Raw genomic sequence first — 16,757 nt, forward strand, 5'->3', positions numbered from 1 at the left:
ATGCATATGTAACAGTATTATAATTGTAAATATGTATGCTCTTCAAACAAGAGTGTGTGAAAAAAAGACCGTTGCGTGGCAGTATTGGCGGCGTTCGTGTTGAAAGTTGGCATCCCGAATTTGGTTGCAACATTGATTATGACGATAGAACCCGATGGTACGTGTAGGTATCACATAATAAATTGAATTGTGATATGAAAACATGGTATGAAACATTCGCCGTTGATTAGAGATATATACAAAACCATAGAACATGAATTGTAAGTAGATCTAGTATTTCACAAGTTTAGCTGTCTACTGTACAGTCGTCTGTGTCACCAATTTGTCAATACAATACGTTGCACGTTGATGTAACCATACACCTGGGTTCACAATAACACTGATGTGCACACGTGAAAAATATAAGAATAAGCGGACAAAAATAGTTAGACATTGTTCTGCAGTAAATAAAATAGTTTACGATAGTTATATGTAAGGGACCACATTGCTATATGAATACAACAGCACATTAGTGCTCACTTTGTACTTGTCGATGATATGCAATGTTGAAGATGACGTTTTAATGAACATTAAGAATACGATTAAGTCATATCTTACGGATACCAGTAATAACAGAATGTTCATTATCGTATAGGATATAGTTGTTGTCACTTATATATGTATTTTAATTGTACTACTGTAGCACTTCCGGACAACAGACAAAGAAAAATCCATTTCGTGGCGGCTTTGTTTCCAACATTGACTACGGATATGATAATAGGAAGTAGGTACCAAGTAATGCAAGCAACTAATAAAATTGAGAATATAAATGGGGAATGTGTCAAAGAGACAACAATTCAAAACCATCAATCACTGGTAATACAAGAAAAAGAAAACCAAATGCAAGGGTATTGTAAACAGTTCCTTGAAGAACAAACAAAAACTGTATACATATTTCACCGGTGGGTCTGAATCTCCATATTTCGAATACAATACGATATATTTTGATGAAAATATCTATCAAAATTTTTTAGAACAATAATGTTCATATTATTCACGTAATAAACGGAATAAACTAAATTACATTTACATGCATCCACTTGAAAACGGTCTTCGTGACTTTTAGAGGATACGTGTCACGTTGGTACAGCTTCAACTTCTCTTCTCTTCTCTTTTGTTATTTTGTTTTTGTTTTTGTTTTAATAAAATATTAATTTATATATGTATGAGTCATGTATATGGCCTCAGTGGCCGATTGTTGCAAGTAGTTTAACTACTGTTTCAATAGCTCTGGTAACACTGCACGGTGTTCAGTTTGAACCCTTCACGTGGCAGATGTGTTTGACTCGACTCCAATTTTAATTGACTATGCCGAATGTCAGTTGTTCTCTCTTGGTACTCCGGCTTCCTACACCACTAAAATATAACTTTAACGAAATAACCGCTGAAGCGGCATTAAACAAAAATCAATAAGTAAATCAAACGATAATCACAAATTAAATAATTCAAATCTCAATATCATGATTACAGCTACAACATTTGTACAATGCACAACTAGATAAAATAAATAATACATATAAAATTGTTTTACATTTGTCATTTTGAGCCTTTTGTAGCTACGGGGTTTGTCTTTTGTTTAAGGTCATGCGGTGACCTGTAGTTGCTAACATATACGTAATTTGGCTTCTGGTGGATAATTGCCTCATTGGCTATCATACCACGTATTCTTATTTTTAAATGCGAAGAAAACGTAACGATAAAAGATAACTTAAATTTTTCTCAAAGTAAATCAAAGCCTTTTTATATCTGTTTGGCAAAAAAATTGTCTTACCTGCATATTGAGAATGTATATAGTTTAATTTAGCAACTGTATCAGTTTATTCTCATACTGATCCACTCCGAGATAGATTGAATGTTTATTGTTGCTATTGTTAGACCGTAAACAAATATATGTATATACAGTTAACTCTCGTTGTCTCGAACTCGTTTGGCTCGACATTTTGGATGAGTAAAAGTTTTCTCTTGGTCCCGAACTTTGTTCCATATAAATATATGTATTTCGATTCCTGTAATTTCAGTTAACTCTAACTAAATTTTCGGTCTCAAGGTTAACAAAAGCATTCAAAATTAAAATGGACTGAAGAGTCAATCTGACAATACATGTGTAATTAAATTTTCGGTCACTGACCGCTGTATTTATGATATTCTTTTTCCACGATTGTTTACCTAAGAAAATCTTTGATCATCATGATAAATAATTAGTGATACATTGTTATAGTGTATGAAAAGTTATTTAAAAAGTTTTTATGAACAACAAATCGTAATTACACATTAATAAGCTTGGTTGTGTATAAAGTTGGGATAAAGACTTCCGTTGGTGATCAACCCAGAATTACTCAGTCGGCGTCTTTAATCTAATTGAATATCCTCTTGCAAAAAAAGTTGAAAAAAAATGAAATGATTTTTTTGAATCTCTTGTATACGAAAATGAACAATCTTGTCAACTTTAAATAACGCTAAGATCGACTGGAAATTACTCTAGCAGCCAAAAGCCACAAGGAAAAATTCTAACTGTTCAAAGAAATAAATATGAAACATAAAATGTTACTATAATGATAAAAGACCATAACATACAAATACAACTATCTGAGTCGAGAATATCGATCTCCTACCCATATTCATCCGGATTTATTTTAGCCTTACCAAGCTAAGTTGTGTCCCTTGGTCTGTCAAACTTCCAGTTTTCGTTTGAGTCGAGCTACGGGTATCTCAAAATATTTCTCTGGTCCGGCTGACTTCGAGATAATGACCAAAAATAAATATATATATATATATATATATATATATATATATTGATAAAATTGATAGTCATTGATACAGAAAATATAATTTAAGAATAAAGAACACAAAACGTTACATTTTGTTTTATCGAAAATAAATTGTTTCTGTTAGCTTTTTAACCGCATCACCTACGGTTCAACACAGTTAAAAGTAACGACTTGTGGCATTAGTTAATAGTAACGTCTTACGGAAGTAATCATATAATATATGGAATAATGTTAACGTACCGACGTTCACTTTCTATTCAAAGATAGATTGTACTATTAGTTACACAGTGAGCAATTGTCCTAACACGAGAATTTATCGGGTCAATAAAATCCATATCGGGTGTGGCGAAGCCAAACCCGATATTAATTTTATTGACCCGATAAATTCCGTATTAGGACAATTGCACACTGTGTAACGAATTTATCCTGATTTTGTTATATCACCACTTCTTATATTAAAATTCAATTATTAGGACAATATATCAACTAAATATGTTTAGATATTTAATCTAAAACTGTGAAAAATGAAAAAAATATTAGGACTACAAAGCAACTAAAAATAAATAAATTATTAGGGCAATGGTATAAGTGAGATAATTCCAATTGACTTAATAAAAAATTGCACTGAAATTTATTAGGACAATATCAGCCAATCAAATTGCGAGAAATTACTCTAAATCAGGATAAAGTTGTAAACAGTAGTGTTCCTGCTCTTTTATTTTCAGTCCACATCTTCAGAAAAAGATATATTTTATATTTTCCCTTACCACATTTGTAAAAATATTCAGAACACGAAGAATTACTTTTTGACAGAATTACAATTTGTGTTTCCTATTAATATTTCATTGTAATTGGTTTACAGCTAATATGGAATATGTTGCATTAAGAAGTTTCAAAAGATGAAGCCTTCCATCAGAAAGTTTTACAGACGCCATCATAATGTGGTGTCCCGTTATGTAACATCTGCGTCACATTTTAACGCGAGTATGGTCAACTTGTACTAGCCACAATCTAGACCTCTTTTCCTAAATTGTAACATCAACGAAAGTGACTTGTCATAATACTTTTGTATCCATTGAGTAACAGGACAGATGCCACTTATGTAGCAGAAATTGCCTTTCTGTTGGTAGAACCTAAGTTAACTATCATTGTTTTAAAGTATTGCAAAATGTAATAGTTGGTAGTTCTCCAATACTAGTCAACAAAGCAAGTTCTATAAGATCATTGATCCGCATAAAAGAGGGACGAAAGATACCAGAGGGACAGTCAAACTCATAGATCGAAAACAAACTGACAACGTCATGGCCAAAAATAAAAAGACAAACAGACAAATAATAGTACAGATGACACAACATAGAAAACTAAAGACTAAGCAACACGAACCCCACCAAAAACTGGGGGTGATCTCAGGTGCTCCGGAAGGGTAAGCAGATCCTGCTCCACATGTGGCACCCGTCGAGTTGCTTATGTTATTTCAGATCCGGTAAATAGTCTTATTCGGTAAGTCACATTCGTGAAAAGGGAAGGGTATTGTAGTTACGACATAAGGAACATATCCGATATCATCTGTGAAACGGTTATTCCATAACGGTCAATCAACTCGTGATGGCGTCCGTAAAATTTACGAAGGGATGACTTCAACTTCACCATTTGGAACTCTTGGTTCAATAGCATGTTAAAAAGACTGCGTCTTATCGTTTACAAAAATGTGTAAAAAATTGTCAAATTGCCGTAGAACTTTTAACTTCATAAAAAGCACTAAAGAGGTGCGTAACTGTTATTTGATGATATGGTATTTAGTATGCGCATTTTCTACTGTTAGTGTTTTATCAGATTGTTTGTCTTTTCGTCAATGTGGTGTCTGTGTTTATTAGACACTTGATTTTGAATGCCTCCTTGGTATGTGTTCTATCTGTATGCCTTTAACTTGTTACTGGTGCTCACTTGTTCATTATGTTATAATTTATGTTTCTTACTTTTAAATATATTATTGTTTATCACTGTAATCATTAAAGAAAAGAGATAAAGAAAAAAGGATCTCGAGGTGGTTTTGGTAGCAGATGTCGTAGTAGGTGTGGTAGAGGCAATAGAGGTGGTTTTGGAAGTGGCGGCTTTGGTTGGGATTTTGGATGTGGCAGCGATGACGATAGTCAGTACGTATCAAGAATTGCAAACATTAATGAGCTTTATAACTAACAAGAATCGATTTTGATAAAAAGAAATTTAAAATCAAAGTAAAAGTATAGTAAGCATGACCATACAAATTAAGAATATACATTTTTTTTACAAGTGAGGGTATATGCTTTAATTGCGTTAATATCACAAAAAGAAGAGGTAATAGAAGAGTCATTATTTTGGTCCTGATGTCGGAAAATGAGTAAACTTCTTCAAACCTTAATGTATTCATCTTTATAAATTAACAGGTTGTGACAATATGGGTGTGGTGAATTTCCGTTGCGGCTTATGTATGCATAACAAGAGACACCAAGCTCCTTTATCCACATAACTCATGTTAAACGGACTGCGTCTTATTGTATATAAAAATGTTTAACAAATTGTCAAATTGCCACAGAACTTGTAACTTCATAAAAAGTACAAAAAGAGGTGCATAACTTTTATTTGATGATATGGTATTTGGTATGCTCAATATCTACTTTATGTAATTTTTAAGATTGTTTGTCTTTTCGTCAATGTGGTGTCTGTGTTTATTAGACACTTGATTTTGAATGCCTTCTTGGTATGTGTTCTATCTGTATGCCTTTAACTTGTTACTGGTGCTCACTTGTTTATTATGTGATAATATTTGTTTCTAACTATTACATATATTATATTTTAATCACTGTATTCATTAAAGAAAAGAGATTACGAAAAAAACATCTGGTGGTGGTTTTGGTAGCGGATATCGTGGTCGGTTTGAAGGAGGCTATAGAGGTAGTTTTGGAGGAGGCGGATTTGATAGGGATTTTGGAAGTGGGAGCGATGACGATTGTCAGTACGTATCAAGAGTTGCAAATATTTAAGAGCTTAAAATATAACTAACACGACTCAATTTTGATAAAAAGGAATTCAATATCAAAGCAAACTTATTGTAAGCATGGCAATACAAATTAAGACTATGCATATTTTACATGTGAAGGTATTTGCTTTAATTGCGTTTATATCACAAAAAGAAAAGGTAATAGAAGAGTCATTATAAAAAGGAATTCAATATCAAAGCAAACTTATTGTAAGCTTGGCAATACAAATTAAGACTATGCATATTTTACATGTGAAGGTATTTGCTTTAATTGCGTTTATATCACAAAAAGAAAAGGTAATAGAAGAGTCATTATAAAAAGGAATTCAATATCAAAGCAAACTTATTGTAAGCATGGCAATACAAATTAAGACTATGCATATTTTACATGTAAAGGTATTTGCTTTAATTGCGTTTGTAAAAAGAAGAGTCATCATAAAAAGGAATTCAATATCAAAGCAAACTTATTGTAAGCATGGCAATACAAATTAAGACTATGCATATTTTACATGTGGAGGTATTTGCTTTAATTGCGTTTATATCACAAAAAGAAAAGGTAATGGAAGAGTCATTATTTTGGCCCTGATGTCGGAAATGACAAAACTTCTTCAAGCCTTTATGTAAATCTCTTTATAAATGAACAGGTTGTGACAATATGGCTGAATGTGAATTTGCATGGCGGGTTATCTATGCATTACAGTAGACGCCAAGCTCCATATAACTTATGTTAAAAGGACTGAGTGTTATTGTTGACAAAAATGTGTAAAAAAAATTGTCAATGTCAACAGAACCTGCAACTTCATTAAAGTACAAAAAGAGGTGCATAACTTTTATTTGATGATATGGTATTTGGTATGCGCATTTTCTACTTTTAGTGTTTTATCAGATTATTTGTCTTTTCGTTAATGTGGTGTCTGTTTTTATTGGTCACTTGATTGTGAATGCCTCCTATGTATGTGTTCTATATGTATGACTTTAACTTGTTACTGGTGCTCACTTGTTCATTATGTTATAATATTTGTTTCTTACTTTTATATATATATTATTTGTTATCACTGTATTCATTAAAGAAAAGATATTAAGAAAAAAACATCTGGTGGTGGTTTTGGTAGCGGATATCGTGGTAGGTTCGAAGGAGGCTTAAGGGGTCGTTTTGGAAGAGGCGGTTTTGGTGGCAACGATGATGATAGTTAGTACGTATCAAGAAATGCAAACATTTAAGTAGCAGTCTGGCTAAGAATCATGCAAAAGGATGAAATAGTGATACACACTGTATCACAGAAATTGACAATACTTTTTGTATTGAAAGGTCTTGTGAAGTTAGTACTCAATTTATAATATTAGACTATTGAATACAGTATATTCTTCTTAATGCAATATTGAATGCTTGTAAAATATGAACTTCTCCCTGTTATTCTAGTTTAGAAATTTCACTATTTTTCTCCAAAACCCGGATTGTCTAAAGAAAATGGTTAAATGCAATAGAATAATTTTTTGAAAAAATATCAAAAAATAAAATATGTAGCCTATTACTGGTTTTGAGTAAATTTGGGTTTATTTTGGAGTAAACATGATCTAAGAAAGATAAATCTTTCCAAGGAAAATTACTCCCTCTCACAAAACAACAGTTGTCATGTGAAAAACATCCAAAGTCATTATCTTAATAGAATTAAAACATTTCTGTACCATTTTCTTTCTTTTTATGAAAATACAGAGTGGTTCATATTCTATAAAAAGGGATACATAGTATAAAGATTATATTTTTCTTAGTTCACCCCTGAACTGCAATGTATACATGTACTCACTTCCTGATTGAAAAGGCTTTTCATCTGCTGTGTTGCATTTGATATAACACAGTTTAGCTGTTTTTACCGTATTAACGGGCGTTCAAATCCCTTTTGAGAAGATACTGTATAAAATTGAAAATGGAAATTGGGAATGTGTCAAAGAGACAACAAACCGACCAAAGCAGAAAACAGGCGAGGGCCACCAATGGGTCTTCAACGAAGTGAGAAAATCCCGCACCCGGGGGCGGGCTTCAGCTGGCCCCTTACCAAAAATGTGTACTAGTTCAGTGAAAAAGGACGTCACACTAAACTCCAAAACATATAAATGAACTAAAATAAAAAAATACATACAAGATAAACAAAGGCCAGATGCTCCTGACTTGGGACAGGCGCCAACATGCGACGGGATTAAACATGTTTTATGAGATCTCAACCCTCCCCCTTTACCTTTATCCAAGTAGAATAAACAATCAGATAGCAATAAAATTGAGAATGGAAATGGGGAATGTGTCAAAGAGACAACAACCCGACCAAAGAGTGAAAAATCAAACAGCTGAAGGCCACCAATGGATCTTCAACACCGCGAGAGAATCCCGCACCCGGAGGCGGACTTCAGTTGTCCCCTAAACAAAAATGTGTACTAGTTCAGTGAAAATGAACGTCATAATAAACTCCAAAACATGTAAATGAACTAAATTTAAAAAAATTAATACAAGATTTACAAAGGCCAGAGGCTCCTGACTTGGGACAGGCGCAAAAGTGCGGCGGGGTTAAACATGTTTTGTGAGATCTCAATCCTTCCCTATACCTCTAGCCAATCTAGATAAAACAAACACACAGCAATAGGCACAGTAAAACTCAGTTTAAAAGAAGTCCGAGTCCGATGTCAGAATAGGTAACAAAAGAGACTAAGCAAAATGACAATGATACATAAATTAACAAAGGACTACTAGCAGTTACTGACATGCAAGCTCCAGACCTCAATTTAACTGATTGAAAGATTATGTCTTCATCATATGAAAATCAAGGTGTTTAGTATCATACCATCATAAAATATATGAGAAGAACATTACCCGTATCATGCCAACAAATGGTTCTAGTATAAATGTGTTTATTTCCGATGCAAGGACCTTATGAGTGAATCAATATTTATACCAAAATATGCCATCTTTAATGACGTGACAACCGTATCGGTCATGGTGTGGAGATATTCTGGAAGTTATTTAGACGAAGGCAAGTCTTTTCACAACTTTTCCAGTGACATGTTGATGTGTCAACTGAAGGAGAATTTCATTCGTTTTAGTTTTCAATTTATCAGGACTGTATCAACGATATCCCCAGGAAGACCAGCCAGTCAAATAATAAGACTGCATCACAAACATTGTAACTTATGCAAGAAAAATGAATAATGTTTTTTTTTGGAAGTACCAACATGATAAAAGAAAATTTCACAATGTCAACGTTAATGAACATGCATGACATAACTTGATAACTTGTGAGGACATTTTTGTATGTCTTTGTTAGGCCATGTGTGGCTTTTCACTACCAATATTTCGTTTGTATGTGTTTCCATTTCAACGGAAGAAAAAAGGGAAAACAGTGTATTCACCCTCTACCCAATTAAAAAGGGAGAGCAATAAGAGGAGTAACCAGTCAACAAAACAGAAAGATCCAAATAGACCATGGAATAAAAATAAGTAATAGTTATACTTATAACTTAATTTTAATTTATTATTCTTCTAGGGTAGATTTATATTGGGCAAATGTATTGAAATGATATCAGGGGTCCAGTATAATGATGATACAGTGAAATACTTATACATCATCACCCTGCTCCCTTCTATTTTCTATGTTTTATCTTTACAAATTCAAGAGACTATACTTGTATAATGAAATCCAATTGATTCTCACTATGATTGTCAATACATGTTTGCAAAACAAGTAGCTGTTTAAACCTTGGGGGAGTAGACCATCACACAAAAAAAGATAAATTCACAAAATGTGACTCTTGGTAAATGTGGTATAGCCTAACCAGTTTAATAATTGCAAAAACCTCTCTCATCCCCGACCTATATCTCCAGACCATAAATGCCATAATATAATACAGTAAAATGTATTATTACTTGCATTTTCTGCCAAAGAAATAGCTAGGTATAAAATGTACATATTGTTTTATATTTATAAAGCATACAAATGTACTTATATATATGCATGTTTAATTTGATTGACAAAGATAAGCTACAATATACATTATCAGTTAATAATTTATGATCAAATTAAGATTCATATATTTGTTTTACCCCATCTGACACCCACATGTATTGCAAAAAATGCCCCCCTCCCCCCAAAAAAAAATAAATAAGCATAAAAGATAAAATAGCTACAATTGTAACTCCCCCCTTAACAAAACATTTTCATTAAACTGATTTATTAATTCTGTGAAAGGTCTGATAATTTTTAATAATGTACATGGACATGAAATTGCCTATATCAGAAATTCAGAATCTCTTATTCAATTAAAAAATAAACTGCTACCCACCTAACATGACAACAACATTGATGCATTCTTTAAGGGTTGTTGGCTTATTTAAATACCCCTTACCAATATAATGTGTTGTAGAGAATGATATACAACTGCTTTACATAATTGATTGAAACGTTATTATATTTGTATGACCATTCATATGACTAAGTACTAAAAATCACCTCCCCAAATGTAATAAATTATGTCAATTGTTATTTACTTCATGTTATAATTATAACTTATTGTATTTACTGATTGATCATCCTGATCTGTTAACAAAAATGAAAACTTTTATCTTATATGTTATGTACTGATGTTCTTTATTTGCAGGTAATTTTTTTTCACATTTTGGTCTTATTTTAAAGGTATTTGTTCTCATTTTGCAACCAGTGTTACCCACAGTCTACCAAGAACACTAGTACTAAATAAGGTAAGTGATTTTTCTTTAAATGAATAAATAATGGACTATGACATAGATGGTCAATAAGAAAAATAACAATTCACTTTTTAAGCAATTCAGGTGTATAAAGTGTAATTGTTTCGTTAACACATTATATATTTTGGTATTTTAAAAAGTCACTGGTGTATACATGTTTCAATAAACTTATATAATAAGCATGTAAGGAATTTTGTAATAACGAACTCTGAGAATTCAAAATATTGAACATGTTGTACATTCACCTTTTGATTTCCAGCATCACCTGATTTTCTCAACAAAAGTCATATACATTAAATTTTGAGATTACATGTATATGGCATGTATGAGATTGAGATGAGTTTAGGAAACATTTTTTTTTAATCAGTATAATTTTGAAAGACTTGTTTTAATTTTTTTTTTATCATGACATCAATAGGACATGCATGATAATGTATCCATTTAAAGGGGCACTAGCTACGAGATGATTTTTTTTTAATCATTAATGAAATTGAAATAATGAAATAACAATTCGCTTTTAGCAGCCAGTTTGGTTCAGTTTTGTCGAAATAAACAAAGAAACATCGCTAATGAATTATTCACTTGGAAGTGAATAATTCGACCTTATTAAATCCGTATTCATGTGAACTTTAAATGAATCTTTTAGCTAGTGATGGGTTACGCGTGAACTAGGCGTGATCAGCTAGTAAAAGGAAAAGAATGTCAACATTGAAAGTGAAACAAGGGTAAACCATTTGATTCACTGGTTCGATCTACAAAAACTCATTCTTATACAGGCAAAAACGATTATTAACATTGTTTTAACCTATAATATGAAATCAAACAGACCTAGAAAAATCCAATTGCACGAGTTCGCTACCTTTTTATATCTATGTTTATGTTTATATCGGGTTATAGAACCGTCGTTAGTCTTCGGAAGGTCACCTCGATGGTTAAATAGATGGCGTCTGGACTAAAATACACACGAAATGCTAATACATAATTTCGAGTTTATGCATTTTTTTAGACTTTTTTTTATTTGGATATACGTTTTAGTATGTTATAAATCGAATATGAGAGTTTGAGTTTATTGGTTGAACATGAATTTGACAGCTAGTTCCCCTTTAAGATAACTTCAAAAGATGTTAAGTGCATATTTTTTGTTAAACGGTTAGACTAAACACATTATATTATTCCTCTATATGCTCTACCCTTAAAAAAAAGGTTCACTAGTATTCCCTGAATTTATAGATATTGAAAAATATTGAAACCAGTATAAATGTCTTTTATGTTAAGAATGGTCAGTTTACATTAGGTAGCTAAGTACTAACTATTCATGTTTTGTTTTGTGGAGTAGGTTTTGGTGTACACTTTGCGCATGCTTTCTTTTCGACTTCAATTAAAACTACAAAAAATGTATGTTTTTAAAAACTTAAAGGTTAGGAACAATTTGATGTTAGAAAATAGTTAAGATTCTAAAATTTAAGATACACTGCAGTTGTCATTAGTCAATTTTTTGTTGATTTGACATGACATTAGAATTGTTGATACTTTCAAAAACAGAATTGTCATTGTTTTGTTTTGGTAGTATGTTATTAACTGATGAAAAAAATTGATACAACTGTACTAACAAATGTATATGAAAATGGGCTGTCTGTGAAGATCTCTTAGTTACAAACCAAGCTATATTTGTTTTCCCATTCATGATTACTTTCATATTTTTAAAGATGAGTTACATTATGCACTGAATTAATTTGTTTTCATGATGAAATTATTCTGAAATTTTGTTTCAGGTTTCACACACATTATGATGGTTCATGTGAGAGGAAGAAGTTATTTGTTGGATAAAGTTCTTGTTTGTCTTTATCTACAAATGATGTACAATTTCCAGTATACAAAATATTGAGGAATTGATTGAAAGAAGAACACTGAACAAGAATTAAGAAAAATACATTCTTATAGATAAGAAACAAAGCAAATAATATAACAAAATAGATGGAGCCAAGAAGTAAACTTGTCTGATACTGGAATATATTTATATATATATATGCAATGTTACAAGTATAAAGATTTTTTATCACATTATTTTGAAAATATATCAAGATATTAACTTTAAAAATGAATGATAAATCTTAAGGATAATAACTTTAATCATAGTTTCATTCCTTTGTTCTACCTGTTCTGAATTCAACTTTGTACATTTATACTGCAATGGATTTTTAGAAAAGCTGATTATGATACCAGCTGTTAGTTATAGCTAATGTATTTGCCTGTCCTTTACCTCACCAAACACTTGACCCAAAGGGTCTATTGTCACATCTTGGCATTTGCTTTTATTTCAACAGTCTATATGAAGGAAAGAAGATATTGGGTATAATGTATAAGTCATTGAGACAGCAAACAAACAACAAGAGCACATCTGTTCTGAAACAAACAATTCGATTGGGAAAGGCCAAAAGATTAGGGGTATTTGGTTAAATACAAAAAAATGTGTCTCCGTTTTTAACAACTTCATTTATATAAGGTATCAAGGAGATGTGAAGAAAGGGAAAAGAGATAATCCTCAATAAATAATGATATGGTCATATACATCTAAGTAGAAAAAGGATTTTCCCAAATCATGTCATCCCAGAATCATAAAGCAATGACTTTTCAATACCAAAAAACCTACCTACTCGTCACCATTTTTGTTACATTGTGTAACATTATAGAAATCTATTTGATACTGAAAGTGAAAGGTCAAAGTCAGGTCTGAACTCTGGTCACTGGTACAGTGTGTACAGTTTTAAATATAAAAAATATATCTGTTGTCAATCAGTATTTAAACCCTAAATTTCGTAGGGAAATAAATACTTTTAATTATAGTTAAATTGATTAAACCAGTCTTCACACAGGATATTTCTAATTGATGTTTGCAGCACATTTGTCTTTAATCAAGTAAAAATAAAGAAAAGGGAATGTACCTAGTATGATTGCAAATTAGACAACTATCCAACCGTACAGCCGTCAACAATGACAAAAACTAATACCGTATAGTCAACTTTGAAAGACTTTGACATAAATAATATGAAACAATTCAACTGAGAAAACTAACAGCTAAAAAGTAAAAACACAAAAATACAAATTTAAAACAAAACAATTTACATAAATCAAATATGACATACATGAACTAATGAAAATCACTGAACTTCAGGCTCCTTAATCTGGACAGACTCATATAGAATTAAAAACCAATTGTTCAAAGAACAATTGAAGGTCTTTCCACATCAATTTTCTAAATACTTCTGGTTTACTCAAAGCTACTGTTGGCGTCCAATCATAGGTTTCTTCATACTGATTCAGTAAATATATGGTTTCTATAAACTTTTGCCTGAAATAAGGGAGATAATTGCTAACTTCCGGTTTAGAAAATGTCACCTCTTGTCTCATATGATAGCTTATTTACACTGATTTCGAAAATATATGGTTTATATATACTTTTGGCTTTAAAAATGGAGATAATTGGCTACTTCCGGTTTAGAAAATGTCAATTCCGGTCTCATATGATAGCTTTATTCACACCGATTCCAAAAATATATACTTTATATATACTTATGCCTGCAATAAGGAAGATAATATGCTACTTCCGGTTTATAAAATGTCACTTCCGGTCTCAAATGATAGGTTAATTTATGACCATTCAAAAACTATATGGTTTCTATGTACTTTTACATGAAATAAGTGCCAAAATGACTACTTCCGGTCCAATCAAAGTCACTTCCGGTTGACATTTTTCAAGGTCATATGTCACCCAACATTTTGCAAAAGATCTTATGGCTTTATCATGTACCAATCTGAAGAAATAAATAATTTAACTTAGAATAAAACATTTCAGGGGCAATAACTCCTATAAGATGTCACTAGATTGTTTCAGATCGAATGTATCATATCTTCATCACAATATAGCAAACATTTTGCACTAGTTCTTTTATATATAACGTTAAAAATATCGGAGAAAATGCAAAAATAAGCAAAAGACAAAATTCAGAACATTACCTTTGACCTTGACCTCATTTTCTGAGTTAGGACCCAAGGACCTCAAATTAAAATACTATAGGTTTATACGGCTTACGGTTTATGAGTTACAAAACCTTTGCGACAAATTTATTTGATAAAGGTAAATAACTCCTATAAAATCAGCCAAAAAATCCTTAGGATGGAACAAACAAATATGAAAAAGAATTTTGTCGTTATCTTTTTTTGGTTACAGAGGAGATACACTACCAAGAAAAACAGTGTTTGGGGAGATAACTCTTACAATAAAAAGTCTCCGGCTTAACAAGATGAGTTTTAAAAGCGCAATAACTGTTCGATATACATGTAATATCTAAACTATCTAAGCGACATCTTGCGAAACAACTTTATACCGCAAGAAAAAAGGTTTGGCGGAAGAAGAAAAAATAATAATAATAATAATTAAAAACCAATTGTTCAGAGAACAATTGAAGGTCTTATCACATTAATTTTCAAAGTTATTGAAAACTAGCTAGTTCCTGTTTACTCATAGTTAAAATTGGCATCCAATAATAAGTTTCTTCATACTGATATGATAAAAAAGTGGTTTCTATTTACTATTGAGTGAAATAAGGAACATAATTAACTACTTCCGTTGAAGTAAATATCACTTCCGGTCTCATATGATAGTTTCTATCACTGATTCCAAAAATATATAGTTTCTATATACTTTTGCCTGTAAACAAGGAGATAATTGGCCACTTCCGGTTTATCGAAAGTCACGTCTAGTCTTTAGTGATAAGTTAATGTATCTAAATTACAAAATATATGGATTCCAAGTACTTTTTCATGAAAAAGTGCAAAAATGGCTACTTCCAGTTTTCTCAAGGTCACTTCCGGTTGTTATTTTTCAAAGTCATATGTCACCCAACCTTTTGTTAAAGGTAATATGGCTTTATAATGAACCATGTTGAAGTAATAATCAATTAACCTTATAATTAGACATTTCAGGGGCACTAACTCCTATAAGATGTCATTAGATTGTTTCAGACCAAATATAACATATCTTCATTACAATAAAGCAAACATGTTGCACTTGTTCTTTTAAATATATCTTTGAAAGTGTTGGAGGAAATGCAAAAACAAGGAAAAGTCAAAATTTAGAACTTGACCTTGACCATTGACCTTGACTTCATTTTCTAAGTTAGGACCTAGGGGCCTCACATAAAAAGATTCCAGGGTTATACGGTTAAAGGTTTATGAGTTAAAAAAACATACCTAAAATATTTTGGTAAAGGTAGATAACTCCTATAAAATTTCATCGAATCGCTTCGATCCAAATTAGCCAAAAATTCCTGAGGATGTAACGAACAATTTAGAAAAAAGAATTTTGTCGATATTTTTTTTTGTTAAGGAAGGAGATGCACACACTTGATAAACAGTGAATAGGGAGATAACTCTTACAAAGAAAATTGTTCGTCTTAGCAGGGTGAAATTTTAAAGCGCATAAACTATACGATACATTATAAGAAATATCTAAGCGACATATTGCGAAACAAATATTTATCGCAAGAACAAAATTAGGCGGAAAAAAAAAAAATAATAATAATAATCAGAACAAATACAATAGATCTTTCCACAGAAAAGTGGAAAGACCTAATAATAATCAGAACAAATACAATAGGTCTTTCCACAGAAAAGTGAAAGACCTAATAATCAGAACAAATACAATAGGTCTTTCCACAGAAAAGTGGAAAAATCTAATAAAAATAATCAGAACAAATACAATAGGTCTTTCCACAGAAAAGTTGAAAGACCTAATAATTGGAGAGAAGACCCCAAAAAGGGATGGATGTGTGCCAGTGAGACATTTTATGATATACATAATGTATAAGAAGTTAAAAGTTAAAAGTGCACATTTACATTATAAATTTTAAAAACAATTGTTAACGGTCTTTCCCCTCCGAAATATGATTGATTGATTGATTGATTGATTGATTGATTGATTGATTGATTGGTTGATTGATTGATTGATTGATTGATTGATTGATTGATTGATTGATTGATTGATTGCCTAATTAAACACATGGGATAGGATCTCTAGGAACAGGCGAAAAAGAAACAAATGAGATCTTGGACCCCGTATTAAACACATGGGACCGAAACATGTATGCAATGATTGATTGATTGATTGATTGATTGATTGATTGATTGA

General features: G+C 31.6%; 1 protein-coding gene across 2 annotated transcripts in view; it reads left to right on the forward strand.

Moving 5' to 3' along the window:
• LOC127732871 (keratin, type I cytoskeletal 9-like) overlaps positions 1 to 7,200 on the forward strand; it is a 32,049-nt gene extending 24,849 nt beyond the window's left edge. Inside the window, exons 3-6 of one of the 2 annotated variants that reach the window (XM_052242053.1) lie at positions 683 to 763; positions 4,823 to 4,960; positions 5,662 to 5,799; positions 6,894 to 7,200. In XM_052242053.1, coding sequence (XP_052098013.1) covers positions 683 to 763; positions 4,823 to 4,960; positions 5,662 to 5,799; positions 6,894 to 7,017 — 481 coding nt within the window. In that variant the 3' untranslated portion in view covers positions 7,018 to 7,200. The remainder of the gene's footprint in view (positions 1 to 682; positions 764 to 4,822; positions 4,961 to 5,661; positions 5,800 to 6,893) is intronic. The other variant, XM_052242054.1, reaches the window with a different exon arrangement.
• The last annotated feature ends 9,557 nt before the right edge of the window (positions 7,201 to 16,757 follow it).

Source organism: Mytilus californianus, unplaced genomic scaffold (genome assembly GCF_021869535.1).
Source record: "Mytilus californianus isolate M0D057914Y unplaced genomic scaffold, xbMytCali1.0.p SCAF_29, whole genome shotgun sequence".
NCBI classification, from domain to species: Eukaryota; Metazoa; Mollusca; class Bivalvia; order Mytilida; family Mytilidae; genus Mytilus; species Mytilus californianus.